Source organism: Rhipicephalus microplus, chromosome 1 (genome assembly GCF_043290135.1).
Source record: "Rhipicephalus microplus isolate Deutch F79 chromosome 1, USDA_Rmic, whole genome shotgun sequence".
Classification (NCBI taxonomy): domain Eukaryota; kingdom Metazoa; phylum Arthropoda; class Arachnida; order Ixodida; family Ixodidae; genus Rhipicephalus; species Rhipicephalus microplus.
Genome location: NC_134700.1, coordinates 266,978,925 through 267,002,960, shown reverse-complemented (window position 1 = coordinate 267,002,960; position 24,036 = coordinate 266,978,925). Strand labels below are relative to the sequence as shown.

The 24,036-nt window shown below is 47.4% G+C and overlaps 2 protein-coding genes across 8 annotated transcripts in view; both read right to left on the bottom strand.

The window, feature by feature from the left end:
• The window catches only part of l(2)05287 (WD repeat-containing protein l(2)05287), a 32,741-nt gene extending 28,258 nt beyond the window's left edge, over positions 1–4,483 (bottom strand). Inside the window, exons 1-2 of one of the 2 annotated variants that reach the window (XM_075894190.1) lie at positions 4,278–4,483; positions 2,117–2,246 (exon numbers count right to left, since the gene is read on the bottom strand). In XM_075894190.1, the coding sequence (XP_075750305.1) occupies positions 2,117–2,246; positions 4,278–4,363 (216 nt within the window). In that variant the 5' untranslated portion in view covers positions 4,364–4,483. The remainder of the gene's footprint in view (positions 1–2,116; positions 2,247–4,277) is intronic. The other variant, XM_075894191.1, reaches the window with a different exon arrangement.
• Positions 4,484–16,265: 11,782 nt separating this feature from the next.
• The window catches only part of Fmr1 (synaptic functional regulator FMR1), a 60,021-nt gene continuing 52,250 nt past the window's right edge, over positions 16,266–24,036 (bottom strand). For all 6 annotated transcript variants that reach the window (XM_075894184.1, XM_075894188.1, XM_075894185.1 and 3 more), the window contains 5 exons: positions 22,147–22,227; positions 20,806–21,073; positions 19,071–19,218; positions 17,205–17,421; positions 16,266–16,659 (listed from right to left, as the gene is read on the bottom strand). In XM_075894184.1, coding sequence (XP_075750299.1) covers positions 16,507–16,659; positions 17,205–17,421; positions 19,071–19,218; positions 20,806–21,073; positions 22,147–22,227 — 867 coding nt within the window. In that variant the 3' untranslated portion in view covers positions 16,266–16,506. The remainder of the gene's footprint in view (positions 16,660–17,204; positions 17,422–19,070; positions 19,219–20,805; positions 21,074–22,146; positions 22,228–24,036) is intronic.

The following is a 24,036-nucleotide window of genomic DNA, read 5'->3' as shown; positions in this document are numbered from 1 at the left end:
GCAATTTTCTAGGCTGAAACATCATATTCAATCGAAATTATTTCTAGGAAAAGAAAAATTACAATAGCTTTCACTAAACCTTTAATACTCATGAGCTGACCAGACTTACTACCCACAAATGTGTGTGTGTGTGTGTGTGTGCACACGTCTGTGCTCCAATCATTAAACATCACACCTGACAGAGAAATAACTCGGAGAAAACAAGGAATAAGCTATGCTCATCTCTTGTTTTCATGATGACTAGATATTCACAATGCGCTTCGCTTGGTGGAAATTCGTTATCCCCACCATAATTAAACTACTCTGCTCATCTGTGCTCAGTCTGGAGCGAAGTGGAGATCAGCAATTCACAGGGCAAATTCGCGCGCATGCTACAGTGAGCCACCCGGCAGCGACGGCGTGGGCAGCATAGGCGCCGCATTGTTCGCAACTAACCAGGAGATGATCGAGTCCATGCAACCACTCCGTGTTACAATTGAACTTTCATTTGCCGCTTGGTATCAGATAGCAGTAGAGAAGCGCACATATGTATTGCGGAAAGCCGATCCGTTCTGTTGTTATATCAGTCGATGCGTATCCTAGACCCTGTAATTTTTACGTAACAATATTTTCCCAATTCTGCTTCGCCACTGCGCGCTATCAAATGATCGTACGGGAGTGCCAGCCCCGTATCTTTTTCGCACTTCGGCGAAAAAGAAAAAAAGACTTTGATGGGTACTTTGGGCAACAAATGCTGTGTTACTGTATTTGTTTATTGGTGGCAATGGTGCACGTCAGGAGATGCACATTTGTACTTGTAAACGCGTGATGCCGTTCATGATCATGCCGCAATTCCAGCAGGCCCTCCCCCTTTACTGCATTACTAAATAATTCACAGTTACTCATGTTGGTGCAACCACTTCTGTGCGAAACCACAGCGATAACAACGATGAGACAAGCACTAGCAAGCCCATGAATGAAGCGAGTTATGTGATCATGATCGAACATGTGATCAAACTACATTGGGTATGGTGTGATGGATGTGGCCGCGTCCTCTGTGTGGCCAATGCTCAGTGATGCTCGATTAACGATAATATTCGGCTAAATTTATGCAGTTTATTCTTCCAATGGACAATTGTTGCGGAAATTACCGTTTAAGCGCAGCCTGGCGCAACAAGTCAGATTGGCACAGCACCTCCCGCTCCTGTTTAAAGTGTGGCAGATTACTTTGTCTACAACAAGCATTATTGGTTCTACTGACTTATTAGGGGTATATCCATAAGCTTCCCTCGCAAACAACCAATAAGAAATGGTTTAAATCAAGCAATTTTCAGCAAAAAGAGCATAAGCACACAGCCAGCATAAAAAAGTGCACACACACACACTTTTTGCCCTAGACTGAAACCTTTTCAAAATATATATCATTCTCAAACAAGTTACTGACTGAGAAAAGTGTACTATGCTATCATTGTATCTCTCAGGGAGCAGAACATCAGCTGGAAACTCCACAAAGTTCCTGTTAAAGATGGCACCTTGCGATATTCATTTTCTTTTTTTTTTTCAAACAAGGGACAGGCATGCTTTTCTGCCAGATATTACAAGTACTGCACGGTATATTGTTTCACCAAGGGAGCAAACAGAGACAACAAAATAAATGGCGGTTACTTACACATCTACTAAAGAAAAAATTCAAATTGACAACAGCCCGTCTGTAATGCAAGCTACAAGAAAATCTTGATGGATTTCTCAGAAAGAAAGCTTTTTAGCTGACAAAACATTCATCTTGCCCTACACATCCAACTCAGTGGCTATGCCTTACCATTACTGTTGCTTTTTCATCTGAGCTAACCAGGATGATAGAAATTTAAAGTGCAAGGCTGAATTACTGGGCAAATTGAAGCGCGTGGACACTGAACATTGCAAGTAAGTTTTGCACAAACACACCAGGTGGGTAGAAACCTTTTCCAGAAAAGGCAGTGCCACAAGCGGAAGTTATGATGCGGGCAATGTTCACAGACTTGCCCTTTCAACCATCACGTGATGTCAGTAACATGGAAAGAAGTTATTTGTGAAGTGTTTATGCCTTTCTTTGTACACAGTTTCTGCTGGTGGATGAATTTCGCTCTGGACCACTCACCTGCACCAAGTTTTCTGGGTTCCTTACAACAGCAACTACTTCAGTGTTGTGTTCGCTGAAGGTGCCTGCACGTTCTCCGGTAGCACAGCTGTAGACTTTTACACTTGTGCCGCTCGGAACGAGAAAAAGCCTAAAAGGAGAAAAGTGAGTAGTGCTTATTAGAGGGTTGTAGGTTAAATGAATGTTGTGTCACAGCTTTTTACGCTGCATCGTCTTTATGAAGCAGACACAGAATGCACTGCACACATAGAGTTGCGAACTTATCACAATTCCCATATGTGAAACTAAACAAACTAAGACCTAAGGTAAAGAACAAACATGATGAAACTTTGCACACAATGAATAATCTCCTGCTAAAAATATGTCTTCCTGTCATGAACTTAAAGTGAGACAAGGGAAGAAGCTCCAGCATGTTGGTAATACATGTAAAAGTGAGTACCATGTGAGAGATACATGTATGTGATACATGTACAGAGATACATGTATGTGTATCTCTGTGCCCATCTTTTATTAAGTAAAATGGTATAGGTGCTGAAATCTGGCATGCAGGAAAACTTTCAGCCTACAATGTTTTCTCAAAATGAGAGACAGTATTGCAAACCATAAACCACAAGTTGTGCACCATGTGCAAAAGTATATTGTGGTTCACATTTATTGTTTTTCAATCATCAACAAAGTGATATTTTAAGTAAACCACTATGAAGCAACAGCTGTTGCAACGCTCCTGTTCCTACGAAGCACACTTCATGGCAGCAAACTTGTCAATTTCGAACGACCCAATGACTGTGTCAGATCCACATGACTCCAATGCTTGCCAAAACTTGACATTGTGTTTAAGGTGATGATTTTTGAAATGGCTGACTTCATACATGAAAATTTGGCCAAATGACTGGTGGCTCCAACTGGACTACTAAATAGGTACTGTTTAGCGATAAAGCAATTCAGTTTAGTTCAGGTTTTATAATAGTGTACCACAGAACGAATGTTACCGCAGAACTGAGTTAAATATGAAACTTTATTTTCGGTTGAACAATCAAGAAATATTTTTAGCAGCCATACAAAAAAATAAAAGTGGACATATTGTCCTTCAAGGCAACCTCAGCGGCTGCAGTCTCCAACTTGTCCAAGAAGACGTTGCAAGGTATGGCTCATGCTGTGGGACTTACGGGTGTAAATTTAAACACAGTTGGCTAACGCTTACTGTTTTCACACTCGTGTTGGTTTCTTTTGTTTTCCCTTGTTTTGTGATGCTCCTCTCACTCAATGCTCCCCATGGGGCTTGTAAAGTACTTTTAAATAAATCATTAAATAGATAAAGTATAGTAAAGTATATTTATTTCAAAAATGCAATACCAACCAGCCCAAGTAGCCACCCTTTCGCAGGAAATTACAAAAACCATCATCATTACAGCTTGCGTAGTGCGACTGCCTGCGGTGACGGCTGTGTACCTCTATATTTATAAGTACTTCCACAAGCAGTGCAGCATACTCTCATAATAAAACACATTTTTTTTTTTCATTAACAAGGCTCAATGCAATGCCTCTCCAATCAAAACCTCACAGTGGCAGCTGTTTCTGTGCAGCAAGCGGAATTATCCCTGTCGAACACGCTGACGTGTGTACAGGCAGCTTCGAACAGTTCTTTAAAACAACTTACAAGCATGGGAAGCTAAGGCTAGACGTGAATACTTCGTTTAATCGAAACATTAGTGCGTGGAAACACCTTTGCATACAAATACTTCAAACACTACCGCAACCTTTTTAAACAAAAAAAAAAACACACACACACACTACCGTAACCTTTTTAAACGAAATGTGGTCCAATGCAGATGGGACGCGTGACATTTCAGCGCTTTTTGGAAGGAAGTGAAAACACATCTCGGCTAAAAACAAACACAAACCTGCGATAGCAGACACCGTGAGCTCTTGGGTGTCTACGGACCACTGACCAAATTCACTCGTTTCCACATTCCCAACTTTGCGACTGATTTTAGTAACCTCTGATCTACCTGTGCTGCACTAACTTTCCATGTTCTCACAATAATTCAGCTACATTCACTAATGATCGGGGAAACCTTAACCGGCAGTTGATGCAAACACAACGTCAGCGTTGTTACAGTCTTGTTCTTACTTATAGGATTTTGCTGTGATCCATACTTACTTGGAGTCATAGGAGAACGTCCCTTTGTGTTTTACCAAGCTTGCTCCTGTCCTACAGCGAGGAGTTAAATGGCTTTTGTAGGTCATGCTTACAAAGTTTGAGCACAGACGGACACGAGCATGGTCAATTTGCAGCGTGCACGCGGCATGGGAAAAAGTAGACGCTAGAGTGACAACACTTGCTTACACGTGCTTGCTTAGGACAAGGGTGGTTAGATGGGTGGATTGATATGGCTGTACCTTTTAAATCGGGTGGCGGCTAGCGCCACCTAGCCGCAATGCTTAGTGAACCAAAAAAAGTTGATTTATATTTGTTTTTTTTTTTTCATTTAAATAGTGAAGTTGAGGACTGGTCCTTTGCAGTCAAGGATTTAATTTTAACTCATGCCTTGACTTTCGCCATCAATCAGATAACCTTCTAGTTATTTCTACCCACTTAAAGTCTATTTTGCCCTTGCTGTCCCTAAACTCCAGTGCTTTGAAAAACTCTGCGACATAATCCTGAACTATAGGGTGAAGCCCTTTACAGAATATTATCAGGTGTTCAGCAGTTTCCTCCTCATCTACACACGCACTGCATACCGTCTCTACCCCTTCGTATTTGTCCCGATAAGTCTTTGTTGGCAATACTCCCGTCCTCGCCTCAAACAGTAAAGAACTAGCCCGAGTATTATCATAGATCCTTTCCTTAGAAATTTCCCGCTTAAAAGTTCGATGGATCTCTAGTGCGAATTTTTTAACCATGCCAATTCTCCGCATGCTGGTCCCCGTTTTCTTCACCTTCTTCTTAACCGATAGAACATAAACTTTATTTGTCGAATCCAGACGATTCGAGCCCGGCGTTTTTTAGTGGGCCAGGGCACCCACCGCGGATGCGGTTCCGAGACCTTGTCTCGAAGCGGCTTCCTCGGCACGCTGGACAGCCCAGAGTTGTGCTGTCAGGTTCGAGCTGAGCAGTGCGGCCTTCCAACGCGAGTGGAGGCTGGCGGTGGAAGAGTGAGATGAATCGGCACTGTTCGAATTGTTTATTAGGCCCTGACACTCCCACAGCATGTGACTAAGGGTGGCAACCTCGCCACATGACGTGCATCTGTTAGTAGTGTATATGTCTGGATACATGGCGTGCATGAGTCTAGGGTTTTTGTATGAATCTGTTTGTAATTGTCTGAAGTGTACCGCTTGCGCTCTGTTTAGCCTTTCGTGAGGAGATGGGTATATGCGTCTTTGTAACTGGTAATGTGTGGTGATGTCGTGAAACGTGGTCATACGATCCTCCCATGCCCAGATGTCTTCAGTTCCCTGCGGGGGCTCGTCGTCCTCCGGCGATGCTCGGTGAGTGAGGCCTCGAGCAACGCGGTGAGCCGCTTCGTTGGGGGTTCTCAGTCCGGTATGTGCCGGGATCCATAACAGGTGCCTTCGATTATCGAAGTCGACCTCTCCTGGATGTATGGGATGTCGTTGGAGTATGTGAAACGCTTCTTGCGAGATGCGTCCGTTGGCAAAATTGCGAATTGCTGTTTGCGAATCACTAATCACGTATGTGGCATTGGTCTGTGTGAGGGCCAGTGCTATAGCCGCTTCCTCTGCCGCTTCAGCGTGTGCCGTGTTCACAGTGAGGCTTGTGATGTACTTGCCACGATGGCCGGTAACTACCGCCACGAAACTCTTTTTATTGGTATAACGCGCAGCATCAGTGAAAACCGCTTCAGTGTCGTTGGAGTAGCTTTGAGTAATGCGTTGTGCCCTGGCTTTACGCCGTCCCGTATGATGTTGGGGGTGCATGTTGCGAGGCAATGGAGGTACGTATACTTGCTCGCGTACCGATCTTGGAATTTCGACTTTGATGCCGTGCTGCGTATGGTACGTGATGCCAAGTTTTTCGAGTAGGTGTCGGCCTGGGCGGGTCTTGGATAGGCGCTCGAGCTGGAAAACTTGTTGCGCCTCCACGAGTTCCTCGAGGGTGTTATGCAACCCTAGCTCTAGGAGTTTGCTGGTGCTAACTCCGGGCGCCAGTCCCAACGCGAACTTGTACGTCTTGCGTATCAGGGCGTTAAGCTTGTCTTTTAGATGCGGAGCATCTTATACTCGCGCCTTGTAGTGCGCCGTCCGCACCGCTTCTCGAACATTCGACAGCTGACGCGCGCGCATGCGCCGTCGCCCACTCTTCCACCATCTGTGCATCCCTTGCTCCTCTACACACCGCGCGCGCTTCACTCCTCCACCATCTGTGCACCCTTCCTCCTCTACACACTGCGTTCGACATCTACAATTCTCCTGATTCTCCAGTGGACGCGCATGTGGCGTCGCGCTTCGAGAACATTCAACAGCTGACAGTGCATGCGCCGTCGTGCTGTATATATACTCAAGGTCGGCACTCGCTCGCTCAGTTGCCGCTCGTCGGTTGGTTTGTACGGCGCGTCGACGTCCAAGGTCGCGGTGAAATGAATTCCAACGAATCCACAAACACAATGATCGACGTCCCTTCGACCAGCGCCGCCCTTTCGCATACGTGTGTACGTGTTCACTCATTTAACACCCCCTCCTACAACCACGTTAACCAATTTAGCCATCGACCCAAGTAAGTCGCAATTTAACACCCCATTTCACAACCACGTTAACCAATTTAGCCATCGACCCAAGTAAGTCGCACTTTAACACCCCGTTAACCAATTATATGGTCCGCATCCTCCTCAGTGTTCCCCCGAGGGAAGCTGCGGGCAATTTTTTTCCGCAACTGTCCATTTGTGAAACGGTGCCGTGTACATTGGTTGTGAAATAACAAAGGCTTGTATGAGTCGTATGGCGCTGCCTTCGCGCATGCCCGCATGTTTGTTTGTGATGCGTCGGATGAGTTGCATCGTGCTGGCGGCCTTTGCCATTATCTTGCGCAGTGCTTCACCATTGCCACCGTTCTGCTCAATCATCATCCCCAGTACCCAGATCTTCTTTACCATTGGGATCCCTATCGGAAAAAAACGAATGGTGGGCATGGTGGAAACCACCACCCACCATTATAGTGGATTAATGTAGTGGGTGAATGGTGGGAAACGCCCACCATGGCGCATGGTGGGTATGGTGGGTGCTGCAGTGCCGGCAACACTTGAGCGCGAAATGACGTCAGAATCACCGTGACGAACTGCCACAAAAAATAAAAAAGAATTCTATAAAAACGGTATAAAAAACACCCGTCCCGTAAAAAAAAAAAAAAAACAAGGCGCCACGGAGGCTTGAACGTGCAACCTGCGAATTCCCATTCGAAGACGCTAACTACTGCGCCACACCAACATGACGTTGATTGCGTGTTAAATACTTAGTTGCCATACAAACTTAAGGTTCAACTCTGTTATGTTTGTCGTGTACACAACATAGAAAAGATGTACACCTGCTACTAAATATTGCACATTTATTAAACACAAGCAACTGCGGCCTGTAACGATTGCCACTATGTTAATGACACTAGTGCTATTTTTTGCAATTCACAACTTCAAGAAAAAACCCAAGTGGACTGGGGAGCAGCGATAGTTTACCGGCGGGGTCCGCCAAGTTTAATATCCGTTTCGCGCTCGTTCTAAAGGGCGACATCTGTTCACGCTTTATGACGCTTCTAGGCTCATTCCATAGATACGCCCGCCTAATTTATTTGATTGAGTATTGGGATGCTTTTCGCGCAATGTAGAGGGCGGTCGCGCCAGCGCAATGCTGTAGCTCTTTCGCTAAAGCAACAACTACATAACGGCTTGGCCAAAACGAACGCAGTGTGCCGGAAACATTACGCTATCATATTGGTTCACCAAGCACACGAATTGCCACGTCCGAGTTCTCGTACAAAAGCTACAGAAGTGCCGGCGAGTGTGACCGGCGGCTGTCGGTGAGAAGACACTTAATTACGTTCTCTGGGAGTGATTTAATCGCGTCGCATCGATGTTTGTTGCTTATTGAGCGGACACCATACACAATGAAAAATGCTTCAATTAGGTTAATTGATGCCATATCGCTGCGCTGTATTGTCATACTTAATCGTCGTAATCATGTATTCTGAAACCCGGAAGCACGGATAACACAATTGTACGGGCTCGGTCAGTAGGTCTAACCTTTGGTGGAAATCGTGGTGGTAGAACATGTAGTCTACAGATCCCAGCTTTGTACACTATATAAATTGCACGCCATTTTAAGCCCACCCATCATCTGCTTACTGCTTCCCAGCATTATCGCGATGGTGGGCAGAGCTGCTCAGCTTGGTACACCATGTGGGCCACCATAACAAGCAGCACCCATCATATGCTTAGTGCTTCCCAGTATTATCGCAATGGTGGGAAGAGTTTCTCAACTTGGTACACCATGTAGCCCACCATAATAAGCACCACCCACCATATGCTTAGGGCTTCCCAGCATTATCGCAACGGTGGGCAGAGTGTCCCATTATTGCCCACTATCTAGCCTCTGCTTTCCACCATCATTTCCACTTTACCCATCATCTGTACACCATACCACCCAGTATGTCCCAGCATAACCACCATATTTTCCACTAAGTCCCACCTTAGCCGTCATAATTTCCACCATGCCCACTATTATTTCCACCATGCCCACTATTATTTCCACTACTCCCACCATGTTTTCCAGTATCCACCATGGCAATTTCAATTTTTCCGATAGGGATTGGTGAGCCGTTTGATGATGTTAGTTTGATTTCTTGTTTTTCTGAAAGTACGTAGTTTTTGGGCGGGCGTCTCTTTTTCACCGGTCTATATAGCAGTAATTCGGATTTTTCGGGCGAGCAGGTGAGTCCCGTGCCTACGAGGTAATTTTCCACGCATTCTATGACCGCCTGTAAGTGATCCTCGATCTCTCCGTCACTGCCAGTTGTCGTCCAGATCGTAATATCATCCGCGTATATCGTGTGGTGCAGTCCATCAATTTGATGTAATCTCTCGGGTAACCCCAGCAGGACGAGGTTGAAGAGCATCGGCGAGATCACCGAGCCCTGCGGTGTACCCGAGCTTCCAATGTTGATTTGATTTGATTCTAGCTGTCCCACTCGCATGCGTGCGGTTCTTCCCGTAAGGAAGTCTCGGACGTAGTTGTACACTCGCATTCCGAGGTTCAATCTGTCTATTTGTCGCAATATGGCGTCGTGACGAACGTTATCGAAGGTCTTCTTCAGGTCCAGGCCAAGGATTGCTCTCGTTGAGCACCCAGGATTTTCTATGATTTGATGTTTTAGTTGCAGAAGACCATCCTGTGTGGAGAGATGTCTTCTGAACCCAATCATTGTGTGTGGTAATAGGTTGTTGTCCTCGAGGTAATCTGTTAGTCTATAGAGGAACGCATGTTCCATAAGTTTACCTACACATGATGTTGGGGAGATAGGGCGCAGGTTCTGCAGCTGCTATTTCTTGAAGGGTTTCGGTATAAGTATGATCTGCGCTTCTTTCCATTGCTGGGGTAACTTTCCACGCACCCAACACTCGTTAATATAATCTTTGAGTTTCTCTAGCGATCTGTAATCGAGGTTGCGCAGTGCCCAGTTCGATATTCGATCTAGGCCTGGGGCTGACTTGGTATTGAGTTTGACGAGGGCCGCCTCGATTTCGGAAATTGAGAATTCTTCGTCTAGGATGGCGTTGCCTTCTCCCCTGTAGTCCGGATGTACTTGCGGGGGCGTTTGGGATATGTAATGGAGTTCCGCTTCCCGTAAGAAATCTTGCTCCGTTCCCCCGTAAGCGTGTATGATTCTGCATATGCCTTGCCTCTGTGAGGTCTTGGTGTTCGCGGGATCTATAAGGTACCGCAGTATCTGCCATGTGCGACTCGTAGTGAGCTGACCATCCATCTGCGCGCATTTCTCTTCCATTGCTGTTGTTGCAGGTTAAGTGCGTGCTTTTCTATTTCTTTGTTGAGCTGTGCTATTCGTTTTCGCAGTCTCCTATTATGTCGTTGTCGTTTCCAACGGCCATGCAGTTGGGTCTTGGCTTGCCACATGTGCAGTAACCGGGTGTCTATTCTATCAAGCCCAGCTGTTGACGGCATCATTTGCGTCGCCCTCTCGATGTCGCGCCGAAGTTGCTCGGTCCATTGCTCAATGTTTTTGATGTCTTCAATCTGTTGCTTGTCTCGATTTTTTCGTAGTAGTTCTTAATTGGTGATCTTCATTTGGCGACCGGCATTGTGTTCCTGTGGGCCGCCTTCTACTTCTATAAAGATAATGTAATGGTCACTGCCCAAGTCTTGCATGGTGTTTCTCCAAGTCACCTTTCGTGTATTGCACGTAAAGGTAAGGTCAGGCGTGGTGTCGGTGCTGACGCTGTTGCCCTGCCTAGTTGGTGCCGCTGGGTCAGTGACCAGCTCGAGGCCGGCGAGTTGCGCCGTTTCCCACAAATGCCTGCCTTTCGGCTGATCGTGTTTGTAACCCCACGCCGTATGCACCGCGTTGAAGTCGCCTCCAATGAAGAGTTGTTGCCCCTGGGCGATATCGAGTGCTCGTTTGAAGAGGACGTGAAAGCGGTGTTTGCGGCATCTCGGACTGCTATAGACGTTGAGTACGAAGATGCTGTCGGGCGTCTTACGCGGTGGAATTAGCTCTACGAGGACGTTTTCAATATCGTTGACATGGGTGTCGTGTTCGATGACCGTGAGCTCTCGCTTGACCAGTGTGGTTACGTTTGGATTTTCCTTCTTGCCTGTTATAGACTGGTACCCTGAAAGTTTGGCGGGGCCGTTTGTTTCCTGCAGTATGATGACGTCTGGGGCTTCGGGGATCGTTTTCAGGTATTGTTGTAGGTGCGCTCGTTTGTTTTTGTAACTTCTGCAGTTCCACTGCCATATTGTATGTTTTTGTTTCGAAGGGTGTCTTGCCATGGTTATGTGGTACTACATGTGTGGCGCCGCTTCGCTATGCGACGTCACCAGCGCGCTGTTGGCAGCCTTTAATCTGGACAATCTGAGATAAATGCTCTCCAAGCTCTGTTGAATCGTAAGCGTGATAGTCGCGGTGATAGTTACTCGAAACTGCTCACGCGCGCCTCGAGTGCCTTCACTCGGGTGTCGCCTGTTGCTGCGCGCGTACGCTTGGAACGTACTGACTTTTTAAGGGAGATAGCCGGTCCGCGTTTAGCATCAGGGCCTTCGGCCTCACCGTCCTCTACGAGTTCTTCTTGTGTTTCCTGCATTGCCTGTTGATCAGTCTCGCTGTGAGCGGCAGACTGGAGCTTTTGTATGAGTTCGTCCTTTGAGTGAATCTGTGCCTGCATGCATTCAATTTGTTTTTGCATAGTTTGTATCGTCTGTGTTAACTGAGCTATCTCCGCCTCTATCTTAGTGTGTGTTTTGCCGCCAGCCTGCGCTTTTGTTGCGCGTTTTCCTTTGACCGCATCTGCAAAGCTCACCGAATCAGTTGTCTTCGCATCCCTCGTTGGGGTCCGTCCAGGTGTTCGGCTGCGAGCTCGGCGTTGCTGCTGCTTTCGGGGTCCCGGTGTGCGGCTACGAGATCGGGAGTGGCTTCGACTGGGTGTCCTGGATCTTGAGCGGGGCTTGCTAGTGGAATAGTTGGTGGCAGTGGCCTCTGCCTCCTCGTTGGCCCTGCGTCGTTCCCACTGTCTCTTCGTCACGATGTAGGGCGTTTTGTACCTTACACGGCAGTTGCGGTCCGCATCCATGTGTGCGCCCCCACACAGCTTGCAATGGGGGGAACACTGGTGGTTGGGGCCTGGGTTAGGGGCGTCACAACCACGACACACTTTGTCCTTGGGCTTTGGGCACACGTCCATGCGGTGACCAAGTCTCCCGTAGCAGTGACACATGTCGATTTGCTTGCGATACAAGGTGCAGCGAAGGAGAGCGCTGCCATAATTGACGTAAGTGGGCACTCGCGGTCCTTCAAACGCCACTATGACGGTCGTGGTGTTACTGAGCCGTTTGGCTGCCAGGGCGTAAGGGTTACGTGCGTGAACGATGCTGGTATGAATGGACTTGGCGTCTTCTTCCAACGGGATGCCCTTGATTATTCCCTTCACCGTGTTATCGGGGGCCGTCTCGTACGCACTAACCTCGTGGTGGCGGTCGCCGATGATGATGGCTTGAAGCTGTCTGTACTTATCGGCGTGAGAGGCATGGGGTGTGGTCACGACGATGATGTTTTGATGGTTGTTGGAACACACCGTGTCCTCCCCTGCTTCATAAGCCGGTACGTTGGCCGCGCGGTAAATCGCCGATGCGAGGCGCACGGTTCCAGTGGTGGCCACGTCGAGGCCTCCTCGTGACCGTATCACGATCTTGAAATCACTCCGTGGGAGTAGTGGCATTTTGCTCTTTCTAATGACTTGCTGCTTGATGTTACGCGGTTGTCGACGCGAACGCTGTCGGTTGAAGTCCGCTCCCTCGCCGGTGCAGGAGGGGGCTCCGTTCTGGGTGTTGCTCTGCGCGTTTACGCAGTTAACTTGGGTCTTAGATCCGATGGTGCACCAATCCGTGCCCTCCAGAAACTCTTCGGGGGAGATATCCTCCCCGTTCACTTGGACTTCCGTCGTTGTTGGGCGAAGAAAGCGCCCGCGTCAGAGGAGACGCTCAGCGCGTCTCGTCGGACGGCCGGCTTTCGTGAGCGTCGGGCCAAAGGGGCGCTGGTTGAAAACCTCTCAAATCCGGCAAAAAGTCCTTTCCCACCTTGAATTTTGGTGTCAGTGGAATCCTGGTCACTCTCCGCACGCGTTGTTGTAAAATTCACGGGCTGAATGACCGAAAATTACTGGCAAAAAGTTCTTGGAAGACGGAGCCGACGTGATGCGCGTCCGCTCTCTCTGGCGACCAGCGCGCCCTCCTCCTCTTAACCGATAGTTCTTTTTGGTTTGTTCCCTTGCTATTTTCTAAGTATTTACCCGTCAATTTTCTGGTTCACTTCCTCCATTTTGTATTGACATTCTTCATGTACAAGTAGCTGAAAACCTTCCTAGCCCAACGCTCCTCCCCCATTTCTCTCAATCGCTTCTCAAATTTTATCTTGCTGCTATCCTTCGAATAACGCGTTCGATGCTCTAACAACTGAGCTATCACAGCGGCCTTCTTGCTGCTATCTTCCCTGCCCTCAAATGACGTCCATCCCATATCACCTTGTGCTCCCCGATTTGGTATATTCCCGTGAGCTCCAAAAGCAAGTCTACCACGTTGCTTAATTTTCAATCTTGCTTGAACTTCTGATCTCACGCACAAGACCGCATTGCCAAACGTCAGACCAGGAACCATGACCCCTTTTCATATTTCTCTCACAATATCATACCTATTGTAATTCCACAGTGCCCTATTTTTCATCACTGCTGCATTCCGGTTACCTTTAGTCGTTCCGTATATTTCATCGTTGCGGTAGCCACTTTAAACCCAAGGAGGATTAAAAAAAAATTGCTGGAGTGGAAGCTCCCGCAATGACTTGCCAGCAGAAGTGAAGCCAGCTTTTGCCACTGCCAAGATGTCGGAAACATGCTCTTTTCTGATAGCGCTCCCTTAGAGATTAAGTGGCTTTGATATGGTAGTGTCAATTCTACGTTAGTTATATATTAAAATATAGCTGTTTCCGACGAAATAACGCCGAGAAACGAGTAGGGGTAACTTGACTTCCCCAGAACTTTCCCTCCAATTAAAGGCTCACTAAGTAAAACTAGTAACACTAACACGCACTTGGTGCACTATGTGATCCGCGAAAAATTCCAAATTACATTCGTTGAGCGTGCGAAAGAAACGTTCCATTATTATTTGCTTAATATCATGCCCCTAGTAAGATGGCCGCTACAGTACCCATCTTGTCAGAGGCACGGCTTCACTCCTAAGCAATACTTCCCACTCCAGCGTTTTCTTCAATCCCCCTTGTTTAAACCTTGCCGCCCGAGATTAAAGCAATGTATACTGCCGTCTCGGAGGCCACGCAGTTGTGTCTAGGATGGCGTTACTTTCGAGTCGAGCAGAAATGGCAGTATCGGCTGCAAGCGCTCCGTGAGGAAAAAGCACTACACCCCGTCTCCATGGGAAAGCGTGCGATGTCGCAGGCACCTTATTAGAGGCAGCGGTGTGCCTACAATAGTGAACTAGCTAGTTTACTACAGTACGTGATGATGATGCTCCTTGAATCATTGGCACCTACCCACGCTGGAGGATCGGCCATTAGTCGGGCGGATCATACATACTCCTCGTAGTTTCTGCTTATCCTAGCCTCCACATTTATGGTGCGCACTTAAATCACCTGGCCTTCAAGCATGTGGTGCAACTAAGTCAAAATCTTATTCTAAACGTGTGCACGGCAGTTCAATTTATTTCTTCCCGACGTGAAAACAAGGCATATATTGGCGTTCTGTTTAAAACAACGCTTACGTACGCTCATTTTGTTTTTACATAGCACTCGCACCAAACAGTGGAAAAGCCGATAACGCACACGCAGTTAACAATACGGCGTGCAGACAAGAAAGGGCTGCTAGCTTATTTCAGCAGGGCTAAATCTCAATTACTGCAAACTGATATTTATGTGCCACCAGTAGAACTGCACCGACTAGTGTATTCACTGCAGAGCTCTAGCTACATCCAAATGGCCTTGAACGCAGTGTGACCATTGTAAACATTTTGCAGTTGAATTTTCCTACACTTCTACAGAGCTCAAGCAAGGATCCAAGGATCACAACATTTTCCTTTTATTTTACAGGAGCATAGTGGCAAGCTGCTTGGATATTTACAGTGCAGATTGCGTAATATGGGGAATTGTCCACTTGAGAGAAAATCGCACACACACATAGAATTAAAAGGGGCAGCACAAACCTCCACACAACCAAGAAACAAACTGTAATGTTTTTTGCCGCAGTCATCATCTACACGAAGTGAACCCCTCTTACGAGTTCACAACAAACTCCGCATCGCCTCACACGACGGCGCGCTAGCGTGGCACCACGGTCCTCTAGCATCTCAGTGTGGGCGACACACCCTCTGGGATCCTTTTTCGGGTCTGAAATTGTCTTCTTGAAGTGCCGCAGGCGCCATAACACCCAAGACAAGGCCTTGGTCGAGGCTTGTTCGCGGCCCAAATGGCACATCCATTTTTGTGTCGTCTTCAGGTGCTAGAAGCATCAAGGCTACACTTCAGGCACTGCTGGTCAGTGGATGCTGTGCACTGCTCCGATGTCTCCTTGTTGACATGTTCGAGTGCCACACACTAGTACATGCTCTGGCGAGATGCAGAGGTGGGTTCACTCCATAGTGCAGTGGAAAGGCCACCGTGTGCCATGCAAAAAGCCTTAGTGAGGGTCAGAAATTGGGAAGAAACCTTGCACAGCTCTGGTCACAAAAAGCAAAGTGTTATCTGTGGCAAAAGTTGCCTTTTGAAAACACGAATTCAAACAATTTTTCAGGAGAAGGGAAAAAAAAAGGAACAAAACCCAAACCCCACATGTGACACAGGTGACTGCCAGTACATTACGAAAAAGATGCTTACATTGTCAAACTGGACAGCTAAAGGTAGGTGTAACCATGGCTTTTTTTTATTCGCTTCATTGAGTAAGCGCACTTGTATAAGCTACACACATGCAACATTACAGGAAAGGCCTTTATCCTTACCAGAGTAGCCCCAAGATGAAAAGGCAACATCTTTAATGGCAACTGCAGCAATGCGTGGGCCTGAGCAGACGGCACTTGTCACATTGATGCAAATGTGCGCTTCCATCTCAAATGCTGCTGTATTCTTATATTAAACTGGCCAAAAAGAGACAGCTACACTTTGCACTTCACTGTCTACTAGTTCAGAACTGCTTCTGCTGCTCTAGTGCATTTAGTCAAGGAGGCTTCTGAAGTAGTGTGTGTGTGATGGTCTTCTCTAGTGACTGCAGAGCAAAGGTGCGTTTGCAGGGCAGACACTTCTGGCCCAAGAGAAGCAGGCAGAGAGCACCGAAACCCTCACCACTCATCCCGCATCACAGAAACAGTAGTGTTGCGCAGGAGAGACAGAAAAGAGAGAAGGGGGACCGAGAGGGAGGGCTTTCTCGTTTCCAGTTTATTTACAAAGGGGGATGAACAAGGTGAGAAAAAACATGCCACGCGGAACATTACAAACCAAAAAAATAAATAGTCAGAGAAGCTAATGCCACTCAATGTAAAGCAGGGGGCCCCCGGCACATATTTGTGCAGCCGGCATGCTTTACGCTCTCTTTCTCTCCTCTTCTCACACACACGAGCAGCAGAAATTTTGACCATGGTCTCGGTTCTGTCTCCTCCTACTTGGCGCCATTCACCAGGGAGGCTTCATCTTGGCGTGGTGGCCTGGTTTTAGCCGGTGCACCGGTTGCTGCTGGAGCAGGTGCTGCCGTGTTGTCCGCGCGCACCTCGCCATTCACCTTGCGAGTGGCCGGTCGTTCCTTGGGCTCAGACTGCACGCACACATGCATGATGGAATGTGTCGTCCCATAGAAAAGCACACCAATGACCAGAATGTGGCTCAACCCTTAGCAAACAATGATCACCTTTTTGTTATAATAAATACTACAAGAAAGCATGAGCACTACAGTGGTACCAACCATAAATTGCCTTCAATTTAAAACAACCTCAGTTGCTCATCACAGAAAATTTAAGCTGTATTATAGAAATAAATTCTCGATTACTTTTATAGCGAACAACCCGTTCATGGTGCATAAATAAAGCCAGTGTTGCAAGTACCATACAATATTTGAGTGAGGTTCTTTAGGAAGGGGATCAGGAAGGGGTCAGCACATAATTTTAGGGGACAATTTCACTCCTCCCTTCTAAGCCACCACTACGCCTTGTTTAGATGAGTAGTACTGAAAAGTCATAGAAAGTAAACTAATCATAAGGTTTACTTCTAATTACAAGAATTCAGACACTTAATATTATTTCTATGGGACCACCAAGCTGCGGACTACTGCACCATGTGTGGGCTAAATGAAGCTGCACATGCCTTGCGGTCCCTCGGAGGCAGTGGCTGGGTCGCATTGCCTTCCTTGGCATCGCGAGGCTCAGAGAAGCTGCGTGCGGCCACTCGGTCCCCACTGCCTGCCTGTTGCTGCGACTGCTGCGATTGGGACTGCTGGGGACCTCCCTCAGGGCCACCATAGCGCCTAGGCCGGCGTTTCTGATTGGGTCGTCGGTTCCGTGGCCCTTCTGTCGAAGTCACACTCTCTGCACAGCCAGAACGAAGCATTAACCCTCAACACCTTTCGTGAGATTACAGCAAAAATTGAGGCATGTTTCAATTGACAACTTTGTCTTACACTCGATGACAACTTTTGTTTGGATTCAAGGAAAAGCTAGGAGACGAAGCATCTGCACATGTAGCCCTGCACAAAAGAGTCCGATTTGGCGCATGCATCTCTTTAATGCCGTGGAAAGCGACAGGGGCACACCATTAGCGTTTCATGTAGGCGCAGATGCCACTTAGCGTTTGAGGTACACGTAGAAAGGTGGGACTTTCTCGCACATACTACAACGCTGTAAAGTTAAATAAATATAACTGTCTTGCTGGTGTGTACTGCATCCTGTTTCAAATAGTTCCAAGTAGAAAATAAAGGAGGAATCATTATATTTCACATTGAAAATATGGACACTATTGTGTAACTACATTCACTGGCAGTAGGATGCACATGATTTGGCTCTGTAACCTTCACTTGAATGCCAAGAGAAGTGGTCACCGGGTATAGTAATGGTCACATGTTAACAGCTTGTTATATGCTAGACGTCCCTGTTGCACATTTCAAACCAGTTTCGAGGCCCAGCAGTTCCCACCTTTGGTTGGGCCATCACTTGCCCACTCAATCTGGACTGCTTTGCGATGCCTGTCCACAAAGTGAAATGCCAATGACTGACTGCACGTCCTTCACAAGAAGAGAAATTCCGGGGACTTTGTAAGGCTGCATTCTTCCTGAGCAAGTAGCGCAAAATACAAAGAAGTAAAGAACAAAAAGACAAGACTAGCGCTCACTTATCTTGTCTCTTAGTTTCTCACTTTTCTTTCCTTTTTCCCTTACCTGCACTGTACAAGCAGCCACAAACCTATACACAACAGTGTGCTCAGAGAGCACAATTCTTCATAAGGCTCTGTTATAGCGAGTCAAGCTTTTTTTTTTTCCCCTTCAGCGTTAGCCATAGACACCACTGTTATTGACATTGTACTCTAATTGGGCGTTAACTCCCCTTTACACAGCTTCCTGAAATGATTCCGTAAGCACAATGTAAACCACAAAAACATGCACATGTGGCTGGTGCATTGCACCAGTTCACATTGTCCAACGCAAAAAAACATTTACAATAGAGCTTGATACAAGCACAGATTCCTGCACTTGACAGGATGTTAAGAATGCCTGCATTCGAGCAATGTAGATGCCAGAGGGGGTGAATTCTATAGCTCAATTACCATGCAGTACGGCCAAGTTCAAAACATACCACTAGAGCTTGAAACTTACGATTAACATTCATAAGACATCAAACGGCCATCAGCTAATTTAGATAACAGCTCCAACAAGTTGAAAATTATCCACCACAAATGCTAAACTAGACAACTGCTCATCCAGTGCCAACAAAGTGCAATGAGCCACAACGAAGCTGAAAATTTATACAGCAGGAAGGATATTTCAATATGGTGCCACAATAGATTGAGGTATCTGATGAGTGACAACACAGCCACTGCTTCCTCTTATTATTCAGCAGCACCATAACCTGCCCGCACAGCATGTCACAGTGCATAACACACTACCCCGTGGCTGTACTTCCTCCTGTGTGGAAGCAAGAGGGTTTCACTGATGTGACAACATGCCGATAATCGAGCTACTTGCCCCTGTCCAGGCTGGCCACACTCGACACCTCATGGCTGTCCAGCAGCGACTCGTCCTCGTCGGTCACTCGGCGGCGATCGCGGCCCCCTCCACCTCCTCGCCTAGGCAGCTCTGGAGGGCCATTCTGTCTGTCGGACCTAAAGCCTGCAAGGGACAGCACTTGTGGCAGAGATGCATCATAGCGACCAAGCTAGTAAGCTAACTGGAAGCACACCTCAACAGGGTGGTTCTCTAGCTAAATCAGTACCGAGAACTTTTTCGATGTGCCCCAGCCACCCTAACCAATAGAGTTCTTTTCATGCTGCTATGTACGAGTCGGCAGTGATGGTGTAGTGAGCAGAAATGTCTCATTGCTCAAAAAATCTGTGATGCTTCACTTGTAAACTGCCATGACAAGAAAATTTGAAGTGCCATCAAGGTCCAGTACTATGGACTGCAACACGAGAATGCTGTCTTGTATATGGTAGCCACTGCTTGAGACAGCAGGGCGTTGGTATTCTCTACTATTCATGCAGCTACTTTAGCATTTCTTTGCAAAATTGAAAAGCATCGCTAAGTAATTCTCAGAGCAGACAACTGCATTACAAGCAAACAAGCTTGGCTAGACTTAGTAGTGGTTAGTGCATCAGCTGGCATTCAGGTAACTACAGCCCCAACACTCACTCAGAAGAGGAAGACCCTTGCAGCAGCCAAAGCAAGCAGCGCACTGGCCAGCAGGAGCAAAAGGGTCTCCCCCCCCAGGCAGCTCACACACACAGCCCAGGTGACAGAAGAGGCCAGCCTCGTTTATTGCATGGTCCAGGCACAGACACACAAAGTTGGCTTCGTGTCCAGTCACGGCGTGTGTGGTGATACACACGGACCCTTTTGCCCCCGCTGCAGGCACAAGGTTTCCCCGACCACACAGGCGCACACACACACACACACTGTCCCGCACACACTGTCAAGGCACACCGACGACGGTCCTCGGGGGGCATTTGGCACAGGGTGCAGCACATCCACTGCGAACCGAATTGCCTGCACACACTCCAGGGAGATTCCACTGCTGCCACCCGCAATGCCATTTGTGTCAAGCACTACATGATGCACGAAAGACTAGAATGTTACATCACAGGCAAGGTGCTGGTTAGTATGACATCAGAGAAGGCAGCAGCAGTTACAGCATTGAGCACCAAGCTCCACATCGGTTTTGTAACCTCCCAGTCTTCCCCTTTGCAGTGCCTTTCAGCATGTATGTCTGCACATGCCTTTTCGACAAAAGAAAGCAGGGGTTTTATAAAAAACGTGGGCACATAGGCCTGCTCTTCTATTTGTTCCAAGCACACTAAAGAAAGTGGTTCACTTCTTAGCAGCCGACCGTCTTGCTTTGTGGCTCGTTCTGGTAAGACGGTGCAATATGCAAACTGGTTGTGCAACACAAGCAGCTCTTGGTCTAGCAAGTGTGCCTTCGTAATAATTGGGCTGCACATATTCTTCAGAACCCATTTTTTTTAACTAGTTCAGACCGTAAGCTTCAAAAAGTGGAAACGCTCATATGTCAATTTACATTTTTTTTCCTGAACAGAATCTGCAAAAGATATGTTACATCTCGCTCTTGTGCACTCCGAGCTTCCACACTAGCTTTCAGAGCCCCATCTGCAGTGACTACTACTTTGGCTTTCTAAAGGTGCATCATTTACTGCCTGCCTCGAACCCCAATACCACTGCCCCTCCGGCTGTGCGGCTGCCCACCTGCAGAGGAGCCATAGCGTCCCCCGCCGTCTCCCCCAGCAGCCCAGCGCCGACCGCCCCAGGGGGCACCTCCTCCTCGAGGGGGACCGCCCCGTCCCCGGCCCCCTCGGCCCATAGCCGGTGGTGGAGGACCACCCTCATGATGCTCAGAGGCAGGGTGATAGCTCAGGCCCCCCCGGCGGCCCCCACCTCCCATCGGAGGAGCACCCAGCTGGCTCCGAAGCTGCTGGTCAATCTCAAGCTTCTCTTGGCGCAGCTTCTCCACCTCCTGCACCACAAGAACAAAAGACACAGTGAAACTTCAAACTTTGAGAGCCCTCAGTGGGGAAAAAAAAAAAAAAAAAAACCGTTGTTGAAGTGAAAGTTCACTGAACTGAAACAGCTTTGTTGCAGCGTGTTAAGACAGGCTAAAAAAGAAAAAAAGAGGTGTGGCACACTGTTGGTAGGGTCATCGCGAATGGCACACTAAAGCTAGGCTGCAAAAAAAGGTGCGGCTGTACTTCAAGTAGTCAGTATGACCAAGCAAGCATAGAATGGTATCAAGGAATGTACATGTAAAAGTAAAATAGGCATGTCGCTACGCTATTGAACCTTAAAGGTTCAATAGCGTAGCGACATGCCTATTCACTAGCGCGTGTGCCTATTGAACCTTAAAAGCGAAGCTTAAGGGTCACCCAATTTTTGTGACAATTCTTTTGGGCAAATTTACACCTTAAAGTTCAATTTTCCAGACTAAATTGTTCGTTTTAAGCTGTGCTGTTCAATATTGATAGCCATCATGTTGGACTTTTCCCTTGGCTTGGTCAAGTTCAGCTTACAGTAAGTAGCTAGCTGTGGTGCCTCCAAGATTGGAGGTACACATAACCTTCCAGTTTCAGAGGCAGTGTGATTTTCCTTGGCTGAAAAAACTGTCTACAACTTTTCTTTTTATCCAGCCTTATCCTCATCATCAATATGCCAGTAAGTTTTCTTTTTTATGTGCATTTGTTTTTCTGGTTGTAATTTAGCAGGTGGTCGTGTTGGTGGTGTGTCAAAAGTTTTTGAGCCGTTGTGCACGTTGCGTAACATATAAGCTTGTATGTTTGAAGCGAACCTTGGTTTAATTTTGAATTCAAATAGTTTATATCACATATTATAAAGAAAAAGTGGGCATACCTAACAATGAATTCGTTTTGATCACTACATACAAGAGCTACGTCTGCTTCTACATTATGGGTACAACAAAAAGAGGAGCCCACCCACGAAGTCTCCACCTGACAGTGGTTTCCGTGAGCACAGCAAGATCAATTAATGTGCAAGTACGTACAAAAAAAAAAAAAAGGGGCCAGGTGGCATGCTCACCTTGAGATGCGCCAGGTGATACTCGAGGAGGATGCGGGCGTTGCCAATGCTTTCCACTGTGCCCACAAACACAAAGGGTACCTGCAAAACAGGCCACCTTGCTAATGTGACAACTGCACCAAATATATTTAGGACTTTCAAACAGCAAAAAAGGGCCATTTATTTTCACACCATCAATGTAAAACTCAATTGCACTGCATTCAACAGCTAGATCGGTATGAACTATTCCTTCCGGGCTCATGCATGTCATATTATTATTATGTATCAAAATACAGTGTAGACCACTTATAACATAACCACTTATAGTGCAAAATTGCTTACAATGGGGTCTTTTTTTACTCCCCTTTACCCTCCCATAGAACCACATGTATACGCATACTGCTTATTGTGCAGCCCCCCCCCCCCCCCCCCCCAATATGAGAGACCAGTTATAATGTGGTTGCCAGAAATTGTGACAAAGACGGTAGCGAGTGCGCCTCCCAGACTTTGCACCGGCGCCGACGACGCAGCTACAGCATACTACGTTGCTAGCGTGGCTTTGGCCGCACACCAATCAACGTGGCATGTGCGATCCCATCCTCAACTGCACGCGCTTAACAGTTTCCTGTCAGAAAAGACATTGTCGTTAGAGAGCCTGATACTAATATACTGTTTGCTTCCTTGTTCGTAAATTGAAAACCTTTTATGGTTTTACGACGCAAGCTATCACTTTTGCTGTCAGTGCGCTGTCGTACGTAAGCTTGGCGAGTTGTCGTCGTTGCTGATCTCCCGGCCATGAACACGAACTTCGTATTGTCGCACGTTGTTAGGCACCTACCGAAGTCTTGCGCCGCTTCCTGCTCTTATGAATTCTGCCACACCAATTGACAAGCCAAACGCGCCATGCAACGCTGGCTGCACGTGTCACCACATTACGTGCTGAAAAAGGAACGCTGGCGGTTTTTCGAGGAGCAGCTCGAGGCGAGATGCAAGAGAAGAAGTTGACGAGGTTTTGACTAGTGAGCTCACAACCTTTGTGTATTTAGTTGACGGGCACAAGTTCGCCATTAATAGATAGCTGTTTTAGCTTCCGGCACTGTATTTGTTCGTTAAAAACTGGTAGAGGTGCGGGGTATGATTCCAAGCCCATCTCAACATAGCGAACATAGCCCAGAACCCCGAAGGTTGGAGCCAGCGCTGTTGACTCCCGTACACCAATGAACGAGTCGTCGCCTACGAGGTGAGCAGCCCGAGTTTGGTGCCCTCTTCGATTCTTCGAGACCAGTGGAGAACGTAAGTTCCGGAGCCCCTGCGATGGCCACCCAAGTGACATCATTTCCATCGCATATCGTCATAAACCCGCCCCGCATACCAGAGGTATTTCACAGTGATATTTTCGAGGATTCCGAGGACTGGCTTGACGGTTTCGAAAGTGTGGCCAGACTGAACGGTTGGAACAAAGGAAACTTCGCTACGTCTACGTGGCACTACAAGATTCTGCACGTACGTGGTTCGAAAACCACGAAGCGTCCTTATTATCGTGGGACGACTTTCTAAGAGAGTTTCTTGCTACGTACCCAAACACGGACCGCAAAGAATAGGCAAAGGCCGCTCTTCAGACGCGAAACCAACGGAACAACGAGAGCGTCGCCATGTACATTGAAGACATGTCTCGACTGTTCCGCCGGGCCGACCCGAACATGGCTGAGGAAAAGAAGTTGCGGCACCTGATGCGTGGAGTGAAGGAGGAGCTTTTTGCAGGCCTGGTGCGTAATCCACCGCGCTCTCTTGCCGAGTTCAGATCAGAGGCGACCATGATAGAAAAGACCCTGCAGCGGCGCGCGCGCCAATACAACAGGGACGTAAGTGTCTCATCTGTTAGCGCGGCGACAACAACCCTCACGAGTAACA